The sequence below is a fragment of the Dermacentor silvarum genome, chromosome 1 (genome assembly GCF_013339745.2).
Source record: "Dermacentor silvarum isolate Dsil-2018 chromosome 1, BIME_Dsil_1.4, whole genome shotgun sequence".
NCBI lineage: Eukaryota > Metazoa > Arthropoda > Arachnida > Ixodida > Ixodidae > Dermacentor > Dermacentor silvarum.
Window position 1 is genome coordinate 447126409 of NC_051154.1, and position 25307 is coordinate 447151715.

The 25307-nt window shown below is 47.5% G+C and overlaps 1 protein-coding gene across 3 annotated transcripts in view; it reads left to right on the forward strand.

Moving 5' to 3' along the window:
- The window catches only part of LOC119437747 (organic cation transporter protein), a 186908-nt gene that overhangs the window by 116001 nt on the left and 45600 nt on the right, over positions 1-25307 (forward strand). For all 3 annotated transcript variants that reach the window (XM_037704725.2, XM_049660837.1, XM_049660838.1), the window contains 3 exons: positions 7916-8191; positions 9997-10100; positions 19383-19537. In XM_037704725.2, coding sequence (XP_037560653.1) covers positions 7916-8191; positions 9997-10100; positions 19383-19537 — 535 coding nt within the window. The remainder of the gene's footprint in view (positions 1-7915; positions 8192-9996; positions 10101-19382; positions 19538-25307) is intronic.

A 25307-nucleotide genomic window follows, 5' to 3' on the forward strand; every position in this document is an offset into this window, starting at 1 on the left:
GGCCGATACCTTGCGATAGCCAATCGATAGCCAATCAATAGCTAATTTATAATAAATCAATGATCAATAAATTCCGGAAAACGCTGGGGATGTCTTGGTAGTACATAGCCTAGCCCAAATACGTGGTCAATACCTTGCGATAGCAAATCGATAGCCAATGAATAGCTAATCGATAATTGACCAATAATAAATAAATTCCGGGAAATGCTGTGAATGACATGGTAGCGCTAAGCCTAGCCCAAATACGTGGGCAATACCTTGAGATAGTCAAACTATAGACAATCAATAGCTAATCGATTATCGTCCAATAATCAATAAATTCCGGAAAATGCTGGGGATGACTTGATCGTGCTTAGCCTAGCCCAAAAGACAGGACTAGCTAGGTGCCCATCAGTTCCGCTGTCTTTTTAGCATTGCGCCTCCAGTGCAAGCTGCGCTAATTTTTTTCTCTTGTTTTTGCCGGAGAACACCAGTTAGCCCATCAACAACACTTTTTTCACTCTTCAAAACTTCTGAATGAGCGGGGGAGGATAGAGGAATTAAATGGCGACTATCTGGCACGAAGTCACGCGCAGCGCCCGAAAAAGCCGCAGCACGGGCCGCTAATATCTATTCACTGTAAAATGAACACTATCGCGTTTGAAATAGTTTGTAGTTACTGCAAAGCGTCCACTATACTTGTACTTGGCTATGTCGAATTATGTGTGCGCTATGTATGTGGCTTTATACATTATTAGGAAATTGCTTAATAGTAAAGAAATCACAGGAATGAGAGAAAGAGACAGAAATTGTAGGAAGGTTAGTGAGGACTGAGCAAGGTTGGCTGCGGGCTCAAATTTTAAGTCTCATGTCTACAATTGTGCGCAGGGGAGACGTCACATTCTACTACGGCTTACGAGGTTCTTCAGCGTATAATGAATGGTCCCGTTGCCTGAGGCGAAAGCGCAGAAATGCGAAAACATTACGACTTATGTCCTGCTACTTTGCCACCAGCTGTCGAAAATGCAACTGGGCGTTCGTTAACGCACTATGCTCTATTCATTATGTAACATGTGGAACAGTAGAGGAAGACGTGCACAGTAGTTGGCGGCAAAAATAGTGACTGGCATATTAAGAAATGTAATGAATCTGTCTGGCCCAGTTCAGGCCCCGCTGCTACCCAAGGACTGCCTGTGTTGACGATCCTTCGCTATGCACGGCTTTGCTCGGGGATTAAAGAATTAACACATTGGCGTTGTTTCGATAACCTACAATGAAAGGACTTCAACTTCGGAAATGGGCAAGAGTGAGTATACCGCTCGTTACACAGAGACAAAGGGAGTAGCCCCGCTTCCTGGCATAGTAATGGTCCTTGGTTCTGTCTCGAACGTTATCCACACACATTGGCCCCACCTTACGCTCAAACCTACGCCCATTCTATCGCCCATGTATTAGGAAAAACTGAATAGGTGGAAACATGCGTGCTGTACGGAGTGCACCGACAGCACACGGATGTTTGAAGCTGAACGTTTCATGATATTTCACTGAGTAAACGAGTGACTATCGATAATACGTCTTTGCTACAAGCTATTAGAAGGTACAGAACACCTCCATTCCAATCCTTAAGCGCGAAGGAGAAATCTACCACAACTGAGCACACCAGCAGGCAGTTGAGCAGAAAATAAACAATCATAGAGTAAGCGCAGCGAGGAGCATTATTGAGTAAGACACATGACAAGCCGCTGATTCAAAGTCAGTGGCAAATAAAAAAAAACACCATTTAAAGACGATGATCCTGATTAAATTTATAGGCGGAAAGTGTGGACAGCTTGGAATACATATATAGGCTCAGTTCTAGTACAAGCACTGTATACGCTGCTCGCTCCGTTTGTACAAGGCGTAAGGAGCTCTGAAAACGCTTAAGTTATATCCCCTGAAGCTGTTTTTGAAGCTTCCTGTCATCCACGCAGCTGCCGTTTGTGGTATCAGTCGAAATAGAAGTTTGGTAGGCCGCACCGAGCGTCATGCACATCCATTGTAAATACGGAGTCAACGGAGGCAACTGGGGCAAGCAATGGACCCGTCATCACGTGATCAAGCATGGCGGAGCCCGCCGATTTGCCGTGAAAGCCATCTATAACAAATTGTGCACGTAAATTTTGCTCAATATTTCCGGACAAGCAAAAAACTTCCGGATTGCGTCCTTGTTGACGTCATTCAAGACACAGATATATTTCAAACAATAAAGAAGGAAAATAGATGAAGTCTCCTAAAGTATATGAACACCGACTAATCCATTACCCATTGCGGAATACGAGATTCGGCAAGTTAAAGAGATAGTAACATTTTCTATAAATTTTCTTAGGAGCTAACCTAAAAAAGTTCCATCCTGGTGAAGCAAACGGTCAATGAAACGGAATTACAACTGCCAGAGACACCACTTGTTTAAGAACGCAGGGTGAGCACCGAACAAGAACTGACCTCACTTGCGCAGTGCTTGTCCTGTTAATTCTTATTCCAACCTCGGCTTAAACAAGTTGGTAATTCATATTGCCGATCGAGTCACTAACTGACTCAGCTTCTAAACTTTGCTGCGTTCAGTTGGCGACACAAGGGGAAAATTTTTAATACGCGTGCTCCTTCAAAAAAAATTTAAGAGAGGGGTGGGGTGATCAGCGTGCAAAAACACAATACAAAGAAGAAAGTGGATGACACACTGCAGCAGCGCTTGTGCGTCCTCTCTCTTTATTAAATTGTCTTTTTGTACGCTGTCCCCCTTTTCATAATGATCGAATACCCCACCCCCAAGCAGCCTGATTGTCGATTTATAGAACTATATACGTCCTTCTCCCATTGCGTTTCTTTTGTGATTTCTTTGTGAGAACGCCACATTGGTTATTGTTGCAGAAAATGAACCAACAAGTCACGAGCTCACATCATACAAAAATAAGAATTGACTGGAATGAAAGTGAACAGAATATCGGGATAAAATAAAAAGTAAAACTAATGACATCAAACACCTAACTTATTTGTACACACAGTACGTGGTCTATACAGTTGATTTCACTGCTGCATTATCAATGAGCACAACATATCATTCATTCGCGAATGGACTTAACTGTCCTCAGTGCGCTGGCCCAACTGTTTAGATTTTAAGAAATGTCACTTCGGTAAGCTTCAAGCCACTGTGCTCGTCTTTGTCATCAACAAGGGTGGCATGCAATGACATTGAATTGTGTTCTGGGGTTTTATGCACTAAAACCACTATTTCATTATGAGGCACGCCATAGTAGGGGACTCCGGATGAATTTTCACCACCAGGGGATCTTTAACGTGCCGCTGATGCACAGGACACCGGTATTCTTGCATTTCGCCCCAATCGAAACGCGGCCTCCGCGTCTGGATTTCATCCCGCGACCTCATGCTTCGCAATGACTTTCAACAGTGCGACGGATCATGGTATCAGACAGGATAACGTAAAGAAAGAGCTGGGAAGTTTTGTGGAACCTTTCTAGTGTTTCTAACTGTTTAGAAAAAGATTTCGCACTGGTTGCCTAACCACAACGTCCTTGAAGGCTAACAACCTTAAGGATCAAACTAAACACTCGGTAACCATCGCGTTCCCAATTTATGTTTCTACTTTTCACAAGGGGTGCAATACCATGTTGATTTTTTTATTTAAATTTTGGGGTTTTACGTGCCAAAATAACGATCTGATTATGAGGCACGCCGTAGTGAGGGGCACCGGAAATTTCGACCACCAGGGGTTCTTTAACGAGCACCTAAATCTAAGCACACGGGTGTTTTCGCATTTCGCCCCCATCAAAATGCGGCCGCCGTGGCCGTGATTCGATTCCGCGATGTCGTGCTCATCAGCCCAACACCATAGCCACGGGGTTTGCCTTTTTATTTACGTACATTCTACGTGTGAAAGAAGGCGAAGTGTGTAGTGCTGAGTATATGCTTTTCTCCCTGCTCCGAGTTCGCTCATGCTCCCCAGTTGTTTTGCACACCATCCTGCCCTCCTTGGGGCCTTTCGACCGATCGGAATTTGTCGCGTGCTTCAACTTGCTCCTCGCTTTAGCGGTCTCCTCTCAATCTCGTTATGACAGGCTCATTACGACAGTCGGCGTACATACGTCCCCTTTGGTCCTAGTGACTATACGTGTGACTGTGGACAGTGGTTCTCTGAAAAAAAAATGAATAAAAGAAAAAAAGAGGAACATTTTGCAAGTTTCTAGTTACGCAGTCTCCTTCGTTCACAATAGCAACTTGCTGAAATGATCTGAACAGCTTCGTGCTAGAGTGACCTCCATTGCTCAGCGTCCACGCAAGGCGCACGTTGTTCAGAGTCCGTTTCGAACAATATCGTCCTAAGCTACACCAACTCGATCGACGGCCTTCGGTTTGCCCATACAGAAATTAGCGCATCGCAGCAGGTGGGGCAGCTGTAGAAAGGGCTGAGGAGATTTGCTGAAAGAGAAATGGTCATTTCCCGCTTCGCGCTGGCGCTGACCATGACGCGGCCGCTGGCCAATGCACGCTTTCTTAAGTATATGTTGTTCGTTATATAATACCTATTTGCTTACATATACTGGGAATTACGAGCTCTTGAACCTCCAGGATTTCCACTGGAAAACGTTGTGTCCTATGTAATATGTTTGGAAGCGGCTTCCTTGTATTCTTAACTTTAAGCATAGTGAGTGTAACAGTATTTTGTGCTGCTGCCTTAACACCGATCAAGGAGGCTGATGACTCCCCAAACCGAGAAACAGTATTTTCTTTGGTCTCAGAGACTAAAAGTGCACAAGTAGAGACAACAGGGATATATAAAAAAATGCGGAAACGGCCAATTTGAAAGATTGTGCTTGTACTGTCTACTTCACTGTCAAGTTGTGTCTGCTTACGTGATTGGAATGCCTGAGTATTGTGGGTGCACAAGAAAACGCCTTCTGCCTGCGAACTCTACGGACGGGCTACAAAACACGTTGCGCACGGACTGTGGGCATCGCTTGCTATACCGCATCCGCAACGTGCAGCGAAATCGACAGAATCCTCGGTTCAACCGACAACATTTACTTACGCAACTTGCGTATCGCGCAGCCGGCCAGAGAACTTTCCCTGAGCGCCGCAGGGCTCGTCCTTTGTAGATCTCCACGACAGTGGTGCACATGCTCCAACAAGATACCGAATGTGCCATGCGTCCACGGGCGGCGCCCTACAGTCTCAACTGACTCTACAAGTCAGTGACAAGTCAAGAGTGCGGGATACGCCTGTGCAAGTGGAAAGTTGGCCACAAATATAAATACAATGGAAAGAAAAGAAGACCAAAACAAGGCGGTTCACTGGCTAATGTATGGACGTTTGCTTTGAAGAGCACTCGATGCTGCATTCTTCATCCATCACTGATCATAGCCCAAGGCAATGTAGGTTGTTAAGCTGTATATCTTGGTCTCCTATGAAGATAAGTGATGAACGAATAAATTCAGAAAATAATTCCGTATCCTGATTAGCTGACGGCGGCTCTAGCCGCCACACCACTAATCAGCGTTACTGTCAGCTCAAAAATTCAGGAAGCGACCGTGTAAAATGCAGCAGTCTTCTTTTACATGGTGCGGGGGGAGAGAGGAAAGAGAGAGAACAAAAGCTGGTTGTATTCGTTTATTTGTCATATGAATCCAAAGCGCAGTGCTGAATACTTGAAAAAAATGGATTTCGAGAGGATGGCTTTCGCTTCGATTATCGCTGCCGGCCGGCACTGGCGGAAGCATTTTGGGGTGTCGAGTGTCGTTGCTCGCCTTTTCCTTACACATCAGGGCCACCCAGGTAGTTTTGGGCTCTGGCTAAGAATACAGGGCTAGTCTTGTACACATACACAAAAACCCCCAAAATGGACGAGCGGATGGCCGCGGCGAAAACTTCTTTGATAATGCACCGCACGTGTGATGTGGAAGACGTGGGTTTGGCTCTCACTGCATGAGGCAAGTTTTCTTTTCGTCCGCTTTCATTTACTTTTTTCTTATTACTTGTACATTTCTATTAAACGTAACAGCCATTTTGCCATGCGCTTCCTGTGACTTCTTTACCTGTTTCCTTTTTACTGTTTAACGAGTGAGCCCTAGGTATGCACTTCTGGTGCGACAGCTGGGACCACCGAACAGAACCATCAAGACGAGGTATGCTGGACACGCATGCATGGGGGTAATGCCGGCGCTTGAAAACCTCGCGACAGTTGACTCGAAAACCCTGATTTCATGTCAGCTGCCGTCCATGCCGCTCGTCGGATATACTGCATGATGACGCCGGTTAGAGAACGGTGTCTTGTGCTAGTTGCTCGCAAGGGCATATATTCTCTATATATTTAAAACGTCAAAACAGCTTTGAAATCACGACGGCCTTGCAGCGATAGTTTTTCCATGTGGGCTTACTCCTCTAGTCATTTTGATGTCTGCCGGTGTCAGTCGCAGAAATTCCAAAGAGCTTTGCGAGAAGTTTATCAAGAAAAAAGAAAACATGCAGTGCCCAGAGTTAATTCCAACTGAAGTCTCAGAGACCAGCTGTCGAAGATTTCACCTCTGAGCGACGATAGAGAAGAGACAAATGCGACGCCGGGAGATTGCCTTCACGCCACTAGATATTATGACTGGCTAACGCCAAGCTCTACAGTTTACCTATGAATGAGCACCGAGGTGAAAGTGCTTAAAGGGAGCCAGCGGTGTAATGCAAAAGGCCGTATAGGAAAGAGCGAGGTTGTATTTCTCCACTGCACGACTGGGGAGTGCCACCTTCACCATGAATGAATATTTCTTCTTCATCTCGAGAGGAGATAGCTCCGCGCGCACCTGCGAATGTTTACTCCAGCCGATACCGCACCAAAATGTGCAAGGCTTACTGCGCGTATTATCGCGCTTCTGAAGATGCTAGAACAGAAAAGAATAATGCAGCTTAAGAGCTATATGTACATGATTGGCATGAGGCCACGTTCCGCAGCAGATCTATAAGCGATGAACGATTCGAAAGAATTGAAACGAAGGCAGCGGTAAAATCTAAAAGGCTGATTAGAAAAGAGAATCAAGAAGTGGTGTTTGTTCAATTCTTTACCGCCAGGAAGCGCCACCTCCACAAAGGTGGTATAGATTATAGCTGATATTGAAGAAAGTTTACGCCTTCTCGAAAGCCGATTGATCGCGCACATCTGCGAGTGTTTACTCGAACCGATGCCAGACAACACACTCCGAGGCTTTCTACGTATAATATTGCGTCAGCTGTCACTTTACTACTTCGCCTTATGGGCGCAACTGCAAGTATTATTTTTGTATTTTCGTATGTGTACTATATATCCAGCCCTGGGAATGTCAGCCAGTGGCATTCGCGGCCGCGCGTGCGTTTTAGTTGCACGCTGGTAAAAGCGTAATGAGAGCGCAACATCAATATAGCATCAATGCTATTTTTATTTTCAATGCTCTAAACTTTATCTGTTGAGACATAGCTTATTGTTAGTAATTAAAATATTACCGCCTTTTTAGCTCGAGTATTGGAATGGCGCCACGGCATACAGCTTGCTGCTGTGGAAGGGGCGCCAATATGCGAATTTACCCCTAATCGGTGGTAAAGCAAGAAATATTGCAGAAGTATCCGTTCAGGTCTCCTATGTCGATACTCGTCTTGCAACTTTACTGTTGAAGAAACGCTGCAAACGCATAGACAAGTTACTGCATTGAATAAAAATTGAATGTTGCCTTTCATAATGATTCCAACCGTACATTCAGTGTTGCGCTGCTCAGGCAGCGAATTCTGCGCACGAACAGAATTGACACGAGTATGTGCGGTCCACGCCGTCGTTTAGCTCTCGTCACAATACTGCTACATCTGACCCCTTAGTCGTGCCAAATATTAGCACCTTCTGTTCCGCTCAGAGAGCTTGTTTACCTTGCAGGACCACTGGTGCGAAAAGCCGGCGCACCTGAGGAACTGGACCACGCAACAGTGGAGGAACGTCGCGTTGCCGCTGGAGACCACCGAGGCTGGCGTCACGATGCCGAGCAGATGTCACATGCATGGCTGGGACGAACTAGCACGCCTGATCGCACTGCCCGATCTCACGAGCGACGGCGCCCAGCCGTCCAACCACACTTCGGAGCATGTCGCCTCCGTTCCATGCTCCAGCTGGGACTTTGATGACAGCTTCCACGACAGGACCGTGTCCAGCGAGGTAGTTCCCATGGACTTCTTCGCATCTCACATTATGTAGACGTGACTAAATGATTCGTGCAAGTTAATCCAACTGATTCGAACTGAGGCAGCTGCGAAAGTTCACTTGATTCATGATCATCCTTCATTTATTTAACATTTTAACGTTGTGTTAAAGGGGTCCTGAAGCACCCTCGAGCTTGGTGAAAAAACGCAGTCCGGTGATCTGCTGTGAACATCCCGGCCAAAATTTGCTGTCGTGTGCGCCGCGTGGAGCTCCTAAGCTGATCGCGAAGTCACCTTTTTTTCAAACACTCCCTTATCAACAGAAGCCTTCACCTCACTCTTTTCTGGCTGCTATCTTTCGTCATATAGCAGACTCCCATACGCGGCTGCTATTGGCCATCACTCAAGAAGGGTGTTTGGATGAGTGCGCTTCTTCGTAGTGGTACTGTGCGTGTATATTTATATCGACTCAGTTTAACAAACAAGCAGAAGTAAGCAAAAATCTGCGTTCCGAATTTCGATAGGAATTACACATTTCCGGAAGTTCGACTATCGTGCTATCGTTGACTGTTGTCTGCTAAGGCGCCGCCACTGTCCCCTGCGTAAGAATGAATCTTTGGCCACAGAATTCTTATCAGTGTCGTAGCCGTCGCGTCACGCTAATTTCCATTAGTTTTGAACACTCACCTAGCCTCGAACCTCGCGAAATTTAAGGTCAGATTAGACGTACGCTTTCCAGCGCGCGCTCACTCCTGGCCGCTCCTGGCTAGACGCCTTGGCAGACTTCACTTCGTATTGAGCCATTGCGCAAACGGCGCAGTTGGGATCGGGCTACTGTTCGACGGTGAAGCTGGTGCAGAACAAAGCTAGTCCGCACCACGTAGCACGGCCAGAGTGCAGCACATGAGCGCGAGCGCGACTCAAGCCCTGTCATACACATATTAGCCGCTGCAGTTGAATGCAGCTGCGTCTGCAGGGTAGCGTAAATACAGCGGCCGCCGCGTGGTGCCGCGACGAGTCCGCTCGCTCGCTCGCTCCGGCTCGTTGAGGTCAACAGCGTGCTCTGGTTGGCCTCTGTGTGCGGCGTGCATGGATAAAGCATGCGGCGTGTCTCGAGGCGTCTGCTTCCCGAGTTGCACACTCTCGAGGTGTGTCGCCGTCATGGTCGAAGTTCGCTACGTTAGGAATCATTTCAACGCGACAGCATGGCAGTATTTTAGAGCTTCAGGAGATGTGGCCGACGACATTATAACCGATTAGGAACTTTCGATTCTACTGCATGCAAAGCTGGACTAGCACGTCGCGTGTACTAAACAATAGACGCAAGCGACAAAACTTAGTGGCCGTTGGCTCGAAAGAAAAACTCTGAAAGGGCCATCGCGGTGCTGTTCGGCTGGTCCAAAAGTGGCCCTAATAGGATGGCATCATCAAACCATTCGCGCAGCATTCACGGTTCTAACGGCTATGGGATCCTAGCAGTGCGTACCGGAGCAGCGTGATTTCTTCCTCGAATTTGTGGCCGCTCGCCGCCGCCCCATTTCGGAGCACCTTGCTCCCTGCAGAATTTGGAGCAATTACGGGGCGAATAACCCGAGGATCTTATAAGGTACTGGCCAGGTAATTCTGCTTGTGAGTACCTGTTTACTATAATATCTATTTCTCGATATCACCTTATTTGGCTACATACTGTACCCAATTTTTAACATCAACTACGACATGCAAGGGGCAGTAGTGCTTTGTCGTGCTTTTTCGTGATTTCGCCGTCTAACGAATCTCATATTGGTTGGCCACTTTGACTTTTTCCTTGCTTTTGTCATACAGTGGAATGTCGTGTGCGAAGACCTATGGATGCTGGACATGTCGCAGTCGATACTCATGTTCGGCTTCATGGTTGGCAATTTCGTCTTCTCTCACATGTCCGACTGGTAAGGCTCGTCTTTTTAACTTTCAAAGAGGAAAATTACGAGTGTTATATTGCGATGCGCATGAATTTGTGTACACTAATGAACCTATGGTACCGAATACTGCTGCGGAAGCCGACTGCGGGCTATTTACAGAGGGCGTACGTTACCATCAACTTTTGATAGTTTCTTTTAGAGCACGCATTTATGTATATTAGGTTAAGCCTAATATTTGCTAAGTGAAATCCTTTTTTCTCACATCAATGTGCGTCATGATTGCACCCGCTTAGAATGCGACTGAAACTGTCGACTGGCACAGTGTGAAAGAAAGAAGCGGGCTTCGATGTGCCTCTTCGACTTAATCAGAGCCTGGGGTGCTATGCAGGATGCACCGAGATTGGCGAAACTCGGGATCTTCACGAGCTCTGGCGACGCCCCAAGATGAAAGAACTAATGGTAACGAGACAAAGTTTGTCCGTCGGCACACCTCCAGTTTCATTGGTTTATCTAGATTCACTCTGGTTGGCGATCATCCCTTGGGCGTTGCCATATGGGCGGTCGACAAACTGGGGCTCACGTGATCATACGGTCGGTGCATGGTCGTGCATTCTTTCAATTGTTTGTCGTTCCACCGAGTGCATTAGAGGGACAAGCAAGTTATCAAATAAATGCATTTAGTACAATGATATTAGTCACATTACCGTAAGGTATAGGTGTTTTAAAGTTTACAAGTTGTACACTGAATGTGTATTAGACTAATTTGTAGTTTAATCGTTTCGCGTTATACCACGAGGGCACGCTCGCCCTCCTCTTTCTTCCTCTGGATTGGATTGGCACGGCTCGCTACGTGCTTGCGCTAGCATTTCTGAGCACAGATTGGTGTGCGCTTGGTTTTCGCACTGGGCTTTGAACAGATCGCTCGTTGCTCTTCCTCTTTCCTCTGGATTGAATTGGTGCGGCTCGCTACGTGCTTGCGCTCCCATTTCGGAGCACAGATTGGTGTGCGCCTGATTTTTGCACTGGGCTTTCAACAGATCGCTCGTTGCTCGCGCTAAAGTAAGGCTGCGATACGAAGGGAGCGTCGGCTAGCGCAGAAGTGGTTTGCCGCGCGCTTACCGTGTAAGCACTCAGGAATGTCGGAAAACACTCATGCAACGATAAAAAAAAACTACGCTTTATTTTCTTTTACATTGTAACGCACCTTCATACTGGCTAGCGCCGAGCGATGGCTTCTAACAACCGCAGGAAAGAGTCTTTATACTGAGTAGCCCGAACGATCCGTGGCTTCTAACAAACGCAAGAAAGGGTCTTTGCAGCGCACGTGGCCGTTGAGTGCCACCACATTCATCCCTGGTGGGACTCCATCATCAGTTCAGATACTCTGTACCCACTGCTGACGAGGTGGCACTTCACTTTTTGACAATAACTTTCTATTTTTTGCGTGCGAACGCCCGTGTTGGTTTCCACAAAGTGCACGCTGTGGTTAACTGTCTCCCAATGCAGATTGAGGCATAGCCCCGTTAGCATCCACTAAATTTGGGATACATTTGTATGCGGCCAATTCGTCACTATGAATAATGGTCCCCGGTTGAACATTGGCTGCAATAATGGCGCCTAGCGTCGCCGCCTTTCGTCGGTCGACCTTGAAAAGTAGCAGCACCCCTCAGGTCGCGCAGACCATGCCGAAGACCCATGGGCCACCATCTTTAACACCACCGTAATTTTGGCGTCTCGGCGGAATGTTGTCGCCCGTCATTAGGCGGCCTCGATTGCACTTTTGCTCGCCGCGAAGAAGGCACTCGTCAATTTGCGCTGTCTTCCCGGGGCCACCGAGTGGAGCTCGCGCCAGCAGCTCGTCCCTCGTGACATTACGGGGGTTGCTCCTCCAGTCGGCGATGGCGTGCTCCGATAGAGGAAAGAAGTCTACGGTCTCTTTCAACATCCATATGTCTACGCTTTTTCTCACGCAGTACGTGAGCCAAATCATTCGCCGCCTGGAGATGTGGTCGTTCGGACGGCCGAGGCGGTCCGTGTTGGCGCAGTAACTTCCTTCGCCTCTCTGCCCGTGCAGTGCAGTGGTACCGTGTACCTGCGAAAACTGATTTCGGCACCTGTTGCACCGGAAGGCAGCCCGGCGTCCATTCTGAGTCTTCCAATATAATGTGACTACTTCGCCTGCGCAGGTTGGTTGGCCCGGGTTGAACCCCAGGTGCTCGCAGGTGCTCCAGTACTCAGATGACGACGCCGGACCTGGCCTGGGGCTGGGGCACGGTGGACGAGCTTGCTTGAAACAGGAGAGAGCCGAAGCGATCGCACGAACTATTCCTCCGCAGCCTAGTCACACCAGTCTTCGCTGGGAAATCATAATTTGCCCGCCACCCTATCTCCGCAGACGACGGCCTTCGCCTAACTCGTCACACAGCCAGCGCACTAACGTTTTGGAAAGGCAAAAATGACGCTGAAACTCTACGTCGGACATGTAGGTGAACGGGTCCAGACGGTCATATTGACGCTTGCTGCCGCTGGACGCGATTACACAGGCTGCTGCTGCCGCCACCATGTTCCCGAGTTCAACTCGAGGGGGGTTTCGCGATGTACGAGTTTGGCCCAAGTTCGCGTGTCAATCCAAAACCATACGTCACGCCCCGCGCGAGGCATGTAACTCTTCTGCACGTGCCCGCCACGGTTGGGCCACGCCCAACTTATTTTCCGGCAACAGCGACGTGGTGCGGAACTGAGAGGCATCAACAGTCTTGACCGCCGACAGAAAATGCGCACAGCACACTGTCATCGGTGATGTACTGAGAACCACTATCAAAAACAAAGCGGCGACTTTCGCTGGCTTATGCATCTACCTTCTGAGGCTGTGATAGCCCCACAACATGGTTCATTGTCTGCATTGTAGCAACGTAGCGCACAGCGGAACGACACTGTCGCTGCTTGCAAGGCGTCGATGCGCCGTGGGGGATGACGATGCTGAGCAGTGCGTAGTGTTTTGCAACGTCAAGGTATCGCAGCTGTTGTTTGAGATGGCTGCTCTGTCATCGGTGACGTATCGGATCCGCAGTGTCGCAAACATGGTCAACGCCGAGAAACGCTCGCTTCATTAAACCCAGTGCGATGGCATTTCTTCATCACAAGCACGGCACATTAAATACTTACAACCCCTTCCTGCGTTCTAAGTTTATTTCCTAACTGCACACAGGAGCCATCACCCACCAAAATGAGATTGCTGCGCTGTCGTTACTATATCCGTTTGCGATCGCTGTTAGCTCAGCAGCAGAGGCAATTGGCAAGCACATTGGAGAGAACAACACACTCAAACTCTGCGTATACATGCGCCCGGAGGCACCTTCACTGGGCAAGCGATGACAAGCGATGAATTGTGTCACTGGGCAGCGCGCTCTTCATTGCAATGGATCGCGGAGGCTTCCCGCACGCAGATAAACGGGCGCATTTTCACTGTGCTGCGTCACTACGGACCCTAGAATACCGCACCGACATTTTGCAGTGACAACCGTTGCTCCCGTCATTTCAGTTGGTAAAGCAGCGGCCTTAATAGCCGCCTCAGTGAAGTACCTGCGGTGAACAACCATGCCGTAGCGCTGCGTTGCCATTACCCTAATAGTCAGGGAATGGAAAGATCATTGTCATGACTGACTTTATCAAGGATTAGAGTGCCTCGATGCGCGCGGGCATCAGGGCACCCTATCAAGGATTAAAACCCCTATATTTATAAAAGTAGCGCCATCCACTTCCCTCCTCCTCCGTTCCACTATCGCGCTCGGCGCGACCAGCGCGATCGAGGCGCGATATCGACAGTGGCGCCGCCTGCGTCGGGCCTGCCGTGGCAGACGACAGCTAACGCGCTACCAGAGGAAATCCGAGGAAAACTTCGATCGCGCCCTGCAGAGACGTTTTTGAGGCGCGATTTTGCTTCGTCAGTCAGTAACTGGTCTTAATAATGCCGTTTTGGAAGTAGCAACGCGACGATGCGAGACGGCGCAAATATCAAGTGTGCAACAAGCGTTTGCGCACGCCGGATGGTAAACAAAAAAAGCCTTTTGCCCTCGCCTTGTCGGTTGCGGCAACTTAAGGCGCAGCAGCATGCCATCACAACGAAGTTCTTGTCCCTAACACGTTTGATCCGTTTGTGCGTACAGCACTTTCGTCGCACAGGCCCGAGAATGGCAGTCGGAGCGCGCTGGAAAGAAAAAAATATACAAAAGCGCGACGCGAACTTCCACGTGACACGGATTGGCCAATGGGGGAGCGGGGGAGGCTGGGGCGACAGGAGGCGGCTAAGAGAGGGCGAGGAGGAAGCGCCGGGGTGAGCGCGGTGGCGGCAAGATCTAAGAATGGCGCTACTTTTATAAATATAGGGGCTTTACCGCGGCCGTCCGACCGTTCGCGTAGTCGTACGACTATATCCAACAGGTTGATCGCATGCGGCGGCGGCGATCCGCCGCCGCCTGCAGGAGAATATGTTGAAAACTTGTTGAGTGCTGCGGCCGATGCGGCGCGTCGTACGACGGATCGCACGCAAACTCGCATCGTGTGTCTCGCCCTTACGTCTCAAGGCGCATGCAATGCGCCACACAAAGTCGCGTAAAGACTCTGCCTATGCGTTAGTTGCATCTCTATCGTATTATGCTACAAAGAAACACCCTCGCTGTGTAAAGCCGGCTTAATAATCTATCACCACGTGCCTTGAATCTCGTGCAGTTTCTTGCAACTGTCAGTCCACTTTGGGCCAAACAATCAACCTATCTTCACCACGTGCACGATGTCAAATGCGCATCTCTCCAACTTCCAAGCATCTCCACGGCCGCGACGCCGTCAGCAGAGGGGTGGGAGCCCAGCGCCGCCTCACGGCGCGCGGGGCAACTTCCTCAATTACATGTTTTCAATGGGGCGCGCGTCGAATGGGACGGCCGTAGCAACCCCGCCGCGCGCGCCGATCCAGGCGGCCGTGCTCGTGCGTGCGACCCTCTACAATGTATCCGCTTGTAAGCTTTCGCCTCACTGTCGCCAATCGCGGCAAGAAAGTGCAAAATTTAATAATTCGCTCAATCTCTTTTTGTCATCAAACATTTGTAGCATTCCAAACGAAAAACAGATACTTCAAGAAATAAAGTGTTTCTTATTTTATTTGTTGTATTTTAACGTAATCGATTGAGGGAAAGTGTAGGAGCAACAATGCACCGCATGTGCCCTGTTCGCATTCGACGGAGGATAGGAAGATAATGCTCGAAAAGGAGGCACGCCCTTTACGCGCCCTAGAAAGGCGTGGCAAGTGGCTTACGGCAAGGGTGCTGATAGACAGCGGTACAGTCACGGTATTGCTAAATGGTGATAATACGTTGATAACAATACGCGGCGCTGGCGCGTTTTGCTGCGCAGTCTTCTGTGCTTGAAGCACGGAATCACTGTGCCGCGCAGGGTGCGCTCATGTGGTCATACGCGGCTTTATCTCGACATTTCTTTTTGCCTGCTGTTCTTGCACTTTCCTTGCTATCTCCGTTCACTGACTGCCATCGAGCAAACTCGGGTGAAACTCGTGCGAACGAGAAACTCGGTGCATCCTGCATAGCACCCCTGGGCTCGCCACGAATTTCCCTTTCGCCAACCTAACATATTATGCCCATTTACGACAGGGCTTCGACAAGGCGTGCGACCGGCGATTTTCTCTGCCGAAGATAACTGAGAGCTAATTTTGGCTACGGATATTTTTTCCCAAGTTACACTGCACAAATGTATAAAGATATAGTAGAATATACTTCCCGAATAACTAGCTTTAATTCTTTAAACAGGCCATTAGAGAAAAAGAAACGGACTCAGCGCTGACTTCCAATCGATTTTCATTGAATGGAAAACCGAATTATGTACATACACCGAGAGAAAGAAAACGATGAGACAACACCTAAAAGCGAAGAGGACAAACTTGTCATCAGGGGGTCAAAGCGCGTATATAAAGGCACAAGATTTATTTGCGAGAGAAAGGCATGGACGGAGGGCTGGCGCACACTCGCCGCTCTCAGAATAAATTTTCCCCGATTTGACAATTCCCCACGCACACGGATCCCTGCTGCGGCTTATAATGACGAAATTATCAAAGTATGGCAAGCACCTACTGCCTATAGTGCCTGCATTGACAGGTTACTATGGCGTCCCTTATGAACTAGGTTGTCGTGCTCTCTTACCCGGTCGTGAAGACCGTCACGAGAGCGGCAGAAGTGAACCCTGGAGTGTGCGCTCTCAAACCACAATTTGCCATGGTTAGCGATGCACGCTGGAGCATCTTTCATGGACGGGCAGCTTTTTTCTGCAGAGCTACGAAATGTTCGTCGGTGAAGACGTGAAAAGCGCAACGTTCGCTTGCTGGCAAACATTCTTCTGTCCATGAGAAAAGCCGTGAATATAAGGAATTGACATTTCTTGTGGTGGCTTTTCGGTTACATTTTTTTCTTGGTATTGTTACCTTTCATGAGCAGGACTTCGCTTGCTTCTAAATAATGTTCTGCTTGCATTTCTGGAGGCATTGAACCTCCGCCTCCAACTAGAGTTCACGCCGTACTCGCAGCGTCTTTTCATGATATTTTAGTCGATGACATTGTTACAGTGTTTCTTTGAACTAGTTTCGAATAAGTGGAGTATCACAGCAACAGCGGCGTGTGGCGTCTGGGTTCAAGTATCCAGCATACCTTCTCAGCGGATAAATTCATTCAAATATTGTCAAAAAGGCACATGTCCAAGATAGGCGCTGCAGCTTGCACAACCGATTACCTAAAAGAACGCGTTCAATGCGCGCACACCTTAGCACCCGTATATAGCGCTATAGAAGCTGTGGGTGGTCACTGTAAAATGATGGTCGCACAATCAGGGGTGTGCAGTGATTTGGCGTGAGAATATAACCTCAAATATACAGACGCATGATGTACAATAAGGCTATCAGTTGCCCACGCCTCTTTCTTTTCTTTTGGTTTAATCCGAGCTTCGCTTCCTTCTCGCTCTCATGTAACACCTTAAGTTGAGTGGGCTGTCACTTCGGCTGCACACTTATCGTAGCGTAAGAACTTTCTGACCAAGAAATTGCGCACGAACGGCGCAGCTTAGTGAATTGCTCCCCAGAACCTTATTTGCCACTTCGATACTATGTAATCCGCGGCGACAATACTTATATACTCACATTATGTCAATGGCTTTGTTTGCAGTGCTTCTCTAGTTTCTACTACCTGTGTGTACTTGAATGCGCAGTTGACTAATGATCTCCTTGCACCAATAAGTAACGACCAAAATACCAAAAACATAAATACGGGAATGCGTGCAAACTAATTTATGCTGTAAATATGCTAATGCTGTTCATTCGAGCAATTTCCCACTTAATCGAGCATAGAAAAAAAAACTGAAAAGAATCCCAAATTTCTAACTGACCGCTCATTGCCCTTTCGTGCTGCATTGAAACAGGACTCTGTTGAGGGTGTTACAGCGCACAGATGTCAAGGCCCCATTCCATGCCAAACCCACCAAGCTTTGTCCTACGCATAAATGTTTCTGCAAAAAGGAATTAAGATCACTACGTCGACGTGGCGATGATAAGTTGAAATATAATAAAAAAGAACAAACAAAAACATACCAACTGGTATCGAACCTGAAAAATCTCCATCTGCAATTCTACACATAGACCATCCAGCCAACTACGGCAAGACAGAACTTTCTTCCTCTGTTTTCTTTCATTAAATTTATTGCAACAGGAAAATATTATGTATGTACTCCCCTCAGCAAAAGTATACGGGCCAGGGACTCCGTGATAAAGCCATTTTTTCTTCGCGCCTAGAATGCAACTTTAAATTGAGGACTAGACAAAAACTTGCATCGCAAACTTTACTCTGCCCTCGTCAATTTCAGCTTGAGCGTCTGAAATACGACGACATCCGTTTCTATTTTTTGTTTCTTTTTTAGAGCCTGTGGTCCATAGACTTCTTGCTCATGGTTCTACATGCCTGCAAGCACCATATAGTTTGAAATAGAAAACCAATCAGCAAATATAACAATGGGGCGATGCAACAGAAATCATTCTTTTCTATTTGTTACACGGATGGAAAATACGAAGCACACACACTGGCAAAAAAATGACAGACTTAAGTAACAGTAACGCATATTTATGCGCAAGTAAATAATGAAAACAAAACCAAAGGCATCGCTATAGCACTTGCACACCCTGCGTAATTGAAGCACCGAAAAGAAAGAGCATTTTCATGAAGCACGTAATTGACACGATCACCGACAGCAGGCTTTAATAAAGTGGTATTCATCCAAGTGAGCGGAAATGGCTGGCCGGGCGCCCGTTGCGGTAAGCATCAAAGAATAACGATATGTATTTTAGATCAGCAAGCATCTAGGTGACAGAAAGGAAGCAATAAAATGAAGAGTGCCGTGTAATCGCAGACGGCGAGGCTCTCTCCTTTGTAACTGAAGGCAAAGGGGAAGTGCAGCTTAGGTTCCTGAGCAGTCCTTGAGATTGTTTTTTTCTTTTGCCAAGCTTAGTTTCTCTTTGTAAGAAAACTTGATTTATTTATTTGTTTATTTATAGTTATTTATTTATTCTTCGGCATGCCCACAAATTCATCACTGGTGGATACTCCTTTATTCTTAATCCGCCGATTGCAGTTCATCACAAACACATCCAACTAAAGAAATGTATATGAACAAAACTATGTACTCGCGTTTTCCTATTGTTGTTGTTCCGTCTGCGCAGAGTCCAGAATATTTATGTGCACCATGTCAACACTGTGCATATACGCACTATCTTCGCCTATTGCTTCCAGTGGTTATCTAAGAAAGCTCATGAGTTCTTGCGGCGATGAAGGGATTCTAGTGAATTCAGAAGACAAGCAATGGAGTCCGAGCTGGGGGCGTCCTTTCTTTTACGCGGTCGGGCGCCGAATAGTCATGCGCACCATCTGACCATTTCGTGTTGCTGGACCATTTCGTGTGAAGAACCTCTCATCTGAGAAACGCCGACAGGTTTCTTTGTGTTTTACATGTATTTAAATAGCCAGCATCGGAGTTGTGCCCAAGCTAAAGCTTCGTCTTAAGTGTACTTACATGCGTTTCTGTCATCGTCTTTCGTTTGTGTGCTTCTTTTTACTGTCTGACTGTCGCTTGTTACGGAGCGTATCGGGTCACCGGTGCACACTGTCGTCCAATTTTCTGCAGATTTTGTAGCTTCAGCCTCCGCATTCTAAAATCATAAGGATGCGCTCGCGGGAACTCACCCTTGTCAATACTCGATGACTCTCCCAGGTGTGGCCGGCGACCAGCAATCTTCACCACGACGCTTCTCTCGCTGGCATCAGGAGTGGCCACGGCCTTCTCTAGCTCATTCGCCTTTTTCAACGCGTTTCGCTTCCTCGCCTCGCTGGGGCACGGTGGACTCACCAACATTGCCTACGCAATAGGTATGTGTGCACGGCTACGGAAAACGGACACTCTCGCAAGTGTGCTCCCAGTGTAACGCTCCTGAGGACTTGCAACATGTTCCACATGACTGAAGCCGCTACTTGTCAAACAATATCTGATATCAACATCAATATCAACCCTTGTGGAAGCACCACCCACTTTATTGCTCGATACGAAACACAGCTGTCGTCTCTAAGGTCGACAGGTGTCAACGAAAGTTTTTTAGATGTTTATTTGCTTAACGGTGTGTCTGTGAGTTTACCTGCTGTTTCTGTGTCTATGTGATCACAGTGTACACAATAATTTCACCAAGCACCTGCAGTAGCATGCCAGGCGATCAGCCAGGCTAATCTATCCTGCTTATCACAAAAGCTTATCTCTCTCTTTCCTTTGGTAAAATCAAGCCAAAGACTGTGTCTAACTTTTCTTTTGATTTTCTAAACATAGAACCCACTTGATCAGCCTCTAATGAGACCTTAAGTCTTCACTCGGCTCACATCCTTAATTCCTAGGAAACGCACCCCAAGAGTTGATCTTGCTCTGACAAGGCGCCAGTAAAGTAAGAGGACCAGGAGATTAGGTGGTGACGGCAGCTTCGCAATGCCGTCAACCGAGTGAACTAAATGTTGCCGCAGAATCAGCATAATAATGAGAGGGCAGAGGCCAAGTAGGAATTAACACCAATGGTTAGGGCTCGATCTGAGCTTATGTGCTCTTGGGAGATACTCTGCACGAAAGAAGGAAATCGAAAGCGGCAATGATAAGCGATGATGAAGACAAGAACATGAGATCTGCATATAACAAGTATGCATAGGTTACGACGCACAACGGTTTTCTCATAACTGCGAGTGCTGTCTGGAACAGCGCAAAAAGGACTCGCACTGGGTTCACGTGCATTCTTCCTGCGGTGTGGTAGCGCAAAGCTTTTAAAATAGCACTTTCTGACACTGCTTCCGTGCCAGTGCGCTTTAACCTGCTGTTCTCGCCAGCAGACAGGAGAATCGCACAGGGCATGCTGCACATTTTCCTGGTGGCGGGCATTCACAAACGTTCGTTTACGTATAGTGCCGTCTGCAATTAGCCATCGCCTAGCGATTTCGTTGTCAAGTCAATCGCTGTCAAGGGTGGCGGGCGCACAAACGCCAGCTAATGTGGAAACATTCTTATTAGGATAAGGTTTGTGAAACCTTGCACTTCTCGCTTCCCAGGCAAGCACTAATATTTGCTTCGCTTCAGGTTATTCGTCATCATTGCAGAATTTATGGTCAATGCTAGACAAAGGCCTCTTACAGTGATTTCCAGTTCCATCTGTCCAGCGCGGGCCGACTCCACGATGTGCGCGCAAATATCCTAATCACATCCCACCATTTAATCCTGTGACGCACTCAACGGCATTTTTCTTGCTTTGGCACCCACTCTTATGCTATCAGACCACTAGTTATCTATTTATATATACGGTTTACATGACCTGCTCCGCTACACTTTATTCTACATTCTACTGGCGTATCAACTATTTTTGCCTTCTAATCCATACTATCGTCTTCCGGTTACACCTGCCATTTTCCATTCAATCGATTGCTGCGCGCTCTTTATAGCTTCAAGCCATTTCGTTATTCGTTAACTTTCGGTCCGTTAGGTTACCATTCACAGAGCCCATTGATTATAGGACTTTAATTTTCAAAAATGTCGGCATGGTGTCGTTTGTTAATTAGGAATGCCTGCCAAACGCGATGACATTTTATTATTTTTAGGTGCGATACATCTTTATTCAACTGCAGATTTTATTGTGATGATTTGCATGGTACCCTGTAAATACTCGACCAATCGATAAACGCACTCCAATGCTTTAGGAGGCTGACTACCAATTGGTGCACCCTAGACCAGGCAATGAACATAACATTAATTTCCTGCACATTAACTTTCAAACGAATGCTTAGAATTATGCCGGTTCACATCCTTAAGCAATCATTTTGTCATCTTCAGCGTTGAAGGCCAAAGCGTCATCTGAAAGCAGGTCGCAAAGATCACGTTTGCGCTTACGTAGCGAACAAAAACATTTGTCATAGTTAATCTCCACCTGTGCCCGATGCCTCCCTGTGCCGAATTATCTACTGTGCAGTTGCGAGTGAATAAAGAAAGCAGAACTTCTTCATCTGTCCATAATCACACATAACACGAGCGCGTCAGAAAAGGTCGTTCTTGACTCAGCCTTCTATAAGTTTCTTTCCAACTGAGCGAGAATAACTGAGTATGGAATGTAACGACATGCCCGTTTAACTTAGCGAGCTCAAAAAGCCTCGCAATTTCCGGGGCCAGGACGAACAGAATGTTCTTGTCATGAGAACTGGACGGGACATACAATTCTCATGTTGTGTACTTCGCAGAGTATGGTCCTTATGTGAAATGCCTGAATAGTCCCGAAGCTATTCCCTAGGGAAATTGGTTATGCAGCTTTCGAAGCTGACCTGCGATGATGATTTTTTTCATCAAGTCAGCATGCTCCAGGGTGGAAACTTCAGTATGGAAGGCGTGAAAAAGCGGTGGACTTTGTGATCATGGCACCATATACATAGAATATGGTCATTGGCTTTAGTTTCCTATTAACGGTGCATAACCACAAGGTAAAAAGGGGTGAACGATGTCGCTGTGCATGAATGAAAGACCCCAAGGAGCAGGGTAGTAACAAATGACATGTGCTTCTAACATGTGGACAGTGTGCGTTTCAACTGCTTGTCAGCTCGTTACTTACGCGCATTGCACATTCAAGATAGCCGTGCCTGTCATGGACGGTGCAGGCATTTTAAAACAATCTGTTAAGGAACTCAGTGCTTGAGACTGTGGCCTGCTGCCACCATTTTGCTGTACGACACCGCAATGTACCTCGCACTGGCATTTTAGTTCCCAGCCCCCCGAACGATCGGCCTGATTGCATTCATCAGTGATTACATTGCCCAGACGCTACGCTGGAAGCATTTCACAACCCGCAGACGCTAAATGGATTTTTTATGGAGCAGATGAACTCTCTATTGCGCCGAGCAGAGCTTTTAGGCAGGAGGTATCAGAGGAGTCGAAGTTCTTTTTTTCATTTTCCCTTGTACACACTAATAGCATTCTTTATGTCTATGCAATTCCTGCTAACATAATGAGTCAAATTAGTTTTAATCCCCCAATTAATGCAAGCCGCACCTGTCCAGTTCGTTTCCGCAAGCGTCCACCACGCCATTGGCGCAAGATCGTAATGTAAAAATAACTTTAGAACCCTCACGCACGACCGGTGGCGTTCCTGTGAGGTACGTCAGCAAGGGGACTCACTTTTGTCGTCTGCTACGTTCCCAACGGAGTCTCTCAAGTCCAGCAATCTGGGACATCGACTACTGCGGTGAAGCCGACCCTGGGGCGATGCGGTCGGCGTAACTCTATGGGCAGCATTTTTTAAAAATCGATTGCTGAGCAATGGCTCGTTTCTCGCGATTTGCACTTTGGGCACTCAATCCCGACAACGTTCTCAAGCTATATGTCGAGTGTAGTTTAATTCCGCCAGCTGAATTTTTTTTCCTGGGGCACTTTTATAGACCCATTTAAAATGCATGGGGTGATTTTTAAAACGTCATTTGCAGCACAGTAAAAACTAATCCGCTAATTGCACTCTAGTGGCACATACTGTAGGTCTTTCTGTGTATGCAGGTCCAGTTTGGTTTTATTCCGCTGGCTGAATTTTTTTCCTGGGGCGCTTTTGTTTGGATACTATGCGGAAAAACATCTTTACAGGGACAAAAGATACGTCCGCCATTGAATTGATGGGAAAGAGCTTGTGGACCATGCTAAAAATGGACAAGAATGTGCAGCTGTGATGCACATTTGCGCCGTGGCGTGTAAGGAAAGATGATGGTGTCAGGTTCTGCAAGAAGGAGCGGGCCAAATGGCTTTATGGAGTGCCATCGAAGCACTAAGAACGGCTGCCCGTGCCCCTTTTCTCACGTTTCGGCGCATCGTAAAATTTTTCATTTGGTATTTAGAAAGATTTACTATTACTCAAATTTTTGACACAAAAAGGACATCGCCAAATAGAGCACTTGTTACTTGTGCTTACTTGACAGTGCAATGTGCCAAGAATGCGTAGGCTTGAATATTATCAGTATAAAAAAATTGAAAGGGAAAACGTATGATCTATAGAACGCGTGACGGAACGAAATAAAGAGGAAAAGAAAGTCCCCGTGTTACAGTGAAAATCTGCAGCTTCGTCTCGTTTAATAAGCGATGCCATTTTTGTTTTAAATGCATAAGCATTTCTATGCCTACCAAATGAGAAATTTGGCCGTCCGTCACGTAAGACGAATGCAATGGCTCGTAACCACGTAAGACAGAGGCTACAAGCGCTCAGCGAAGTGAAGCGAACAGCGCATACATTCATTGAGGTCACCCATACAATACACAGAACAGCACATAATTCAATAAAGAACTAAGTTCAAAACAAGCATCCGAACCATGAATAAAACATTGCATGCCCCCCTCAGCAATTGTTGTGGTAGTTTTGCAAGAGCTTCGCTGGACATCCAGGTTGATAAGGACCGATAATAGTTGACAACGGTCGGATCGTGTTCGATAAGGTTGATAACGACCGATGAGGGTTGATAAGGGTTTATGCTGGTCGAATCAAGTTTCATGACATTTATAATGACACCGGGCTGCGTGGTGATTAGCAAGTGGCACAATGGTCAGAGTACACACAAGAACACCGGTTTACGGCGGTAGTCATAGACGTTAACTCCCGGCTTACTCACGCGTGTAGTGTCAGCACGGAATACCCAGATACAGCGGAAGAGGTTGCGATTGCGCTTGCGCTTACCGACCCCTTCTGCGAGGTAGTTCTTAGCGACTCACAATCCGCAGTTCGTAACTACGCGCGGGGGCGCATTGCCTCCGAAGCTCTTCAGATCCTAAGGAAAGCTGGTCGACAGCACTTCGATAGCACCGCAATCATGTGGTTCCCAGCGCACGTCGCCACCCCCACCGACGAGGGCCCCCCTAACTTGAATGAGGTGGCACACCGCTCTGCGCGAGAACTGACTCGCCGCGCAGAGTCTGAGACACCCTCTTCGAGTTCGGACCTCCTGGTGCGAAACACGCGAGAACGCTTAGTAACTTATAACGATATCACCAAGCACTACCAGTTAGGCAGGAGGATATTGCCCCCACCTCACCCCAAACTGAAACGTTGCCAGGCAGTCGTCTGGCGACAACTGCAGACACACACCTTCCCCAGTCCGGTGCGATTGCAGCACATTTTCCCCACGCAATACCCGAGTGCTATTTGCAAATTATGTCAGGCAACTAGAGCGACACTCTCACACATGTTGTGGGAGTGTCCTGTTATAGCAGCGAAAATGGCAGTAGCTCCGGAGGCTCTTGCGTCGAAGTGGGCCGCCGCTCTGCGCAGCTCCAACCTCAAGACACAAGAGTGGGCAGTCCAGCGGGCCCGGGAGGCGGCGACGAGGCAAGGCCTCGAAGTCCCCTCATGGGAGACCTGAGCCCGGGTCATTAAACTTCGCCGGATTTGAATAAAGTTGTTTCCATCCATCTATTCCGCGTACTTAGGCAACTTCAAGAGGAGTTTCTGCGTGATTTCTTTTTTCAGTTCGGAAGTATAACTAAAATCATGCGTGCCTGTTAAGTGTACGCAAATCTCGCACGTTATACGCGAAGGTAAGGTTGTGAAGGTTTGAGAAAGTGGAGCCGCAACCGCTGAACTACACCGGGTCAATTGTTGTA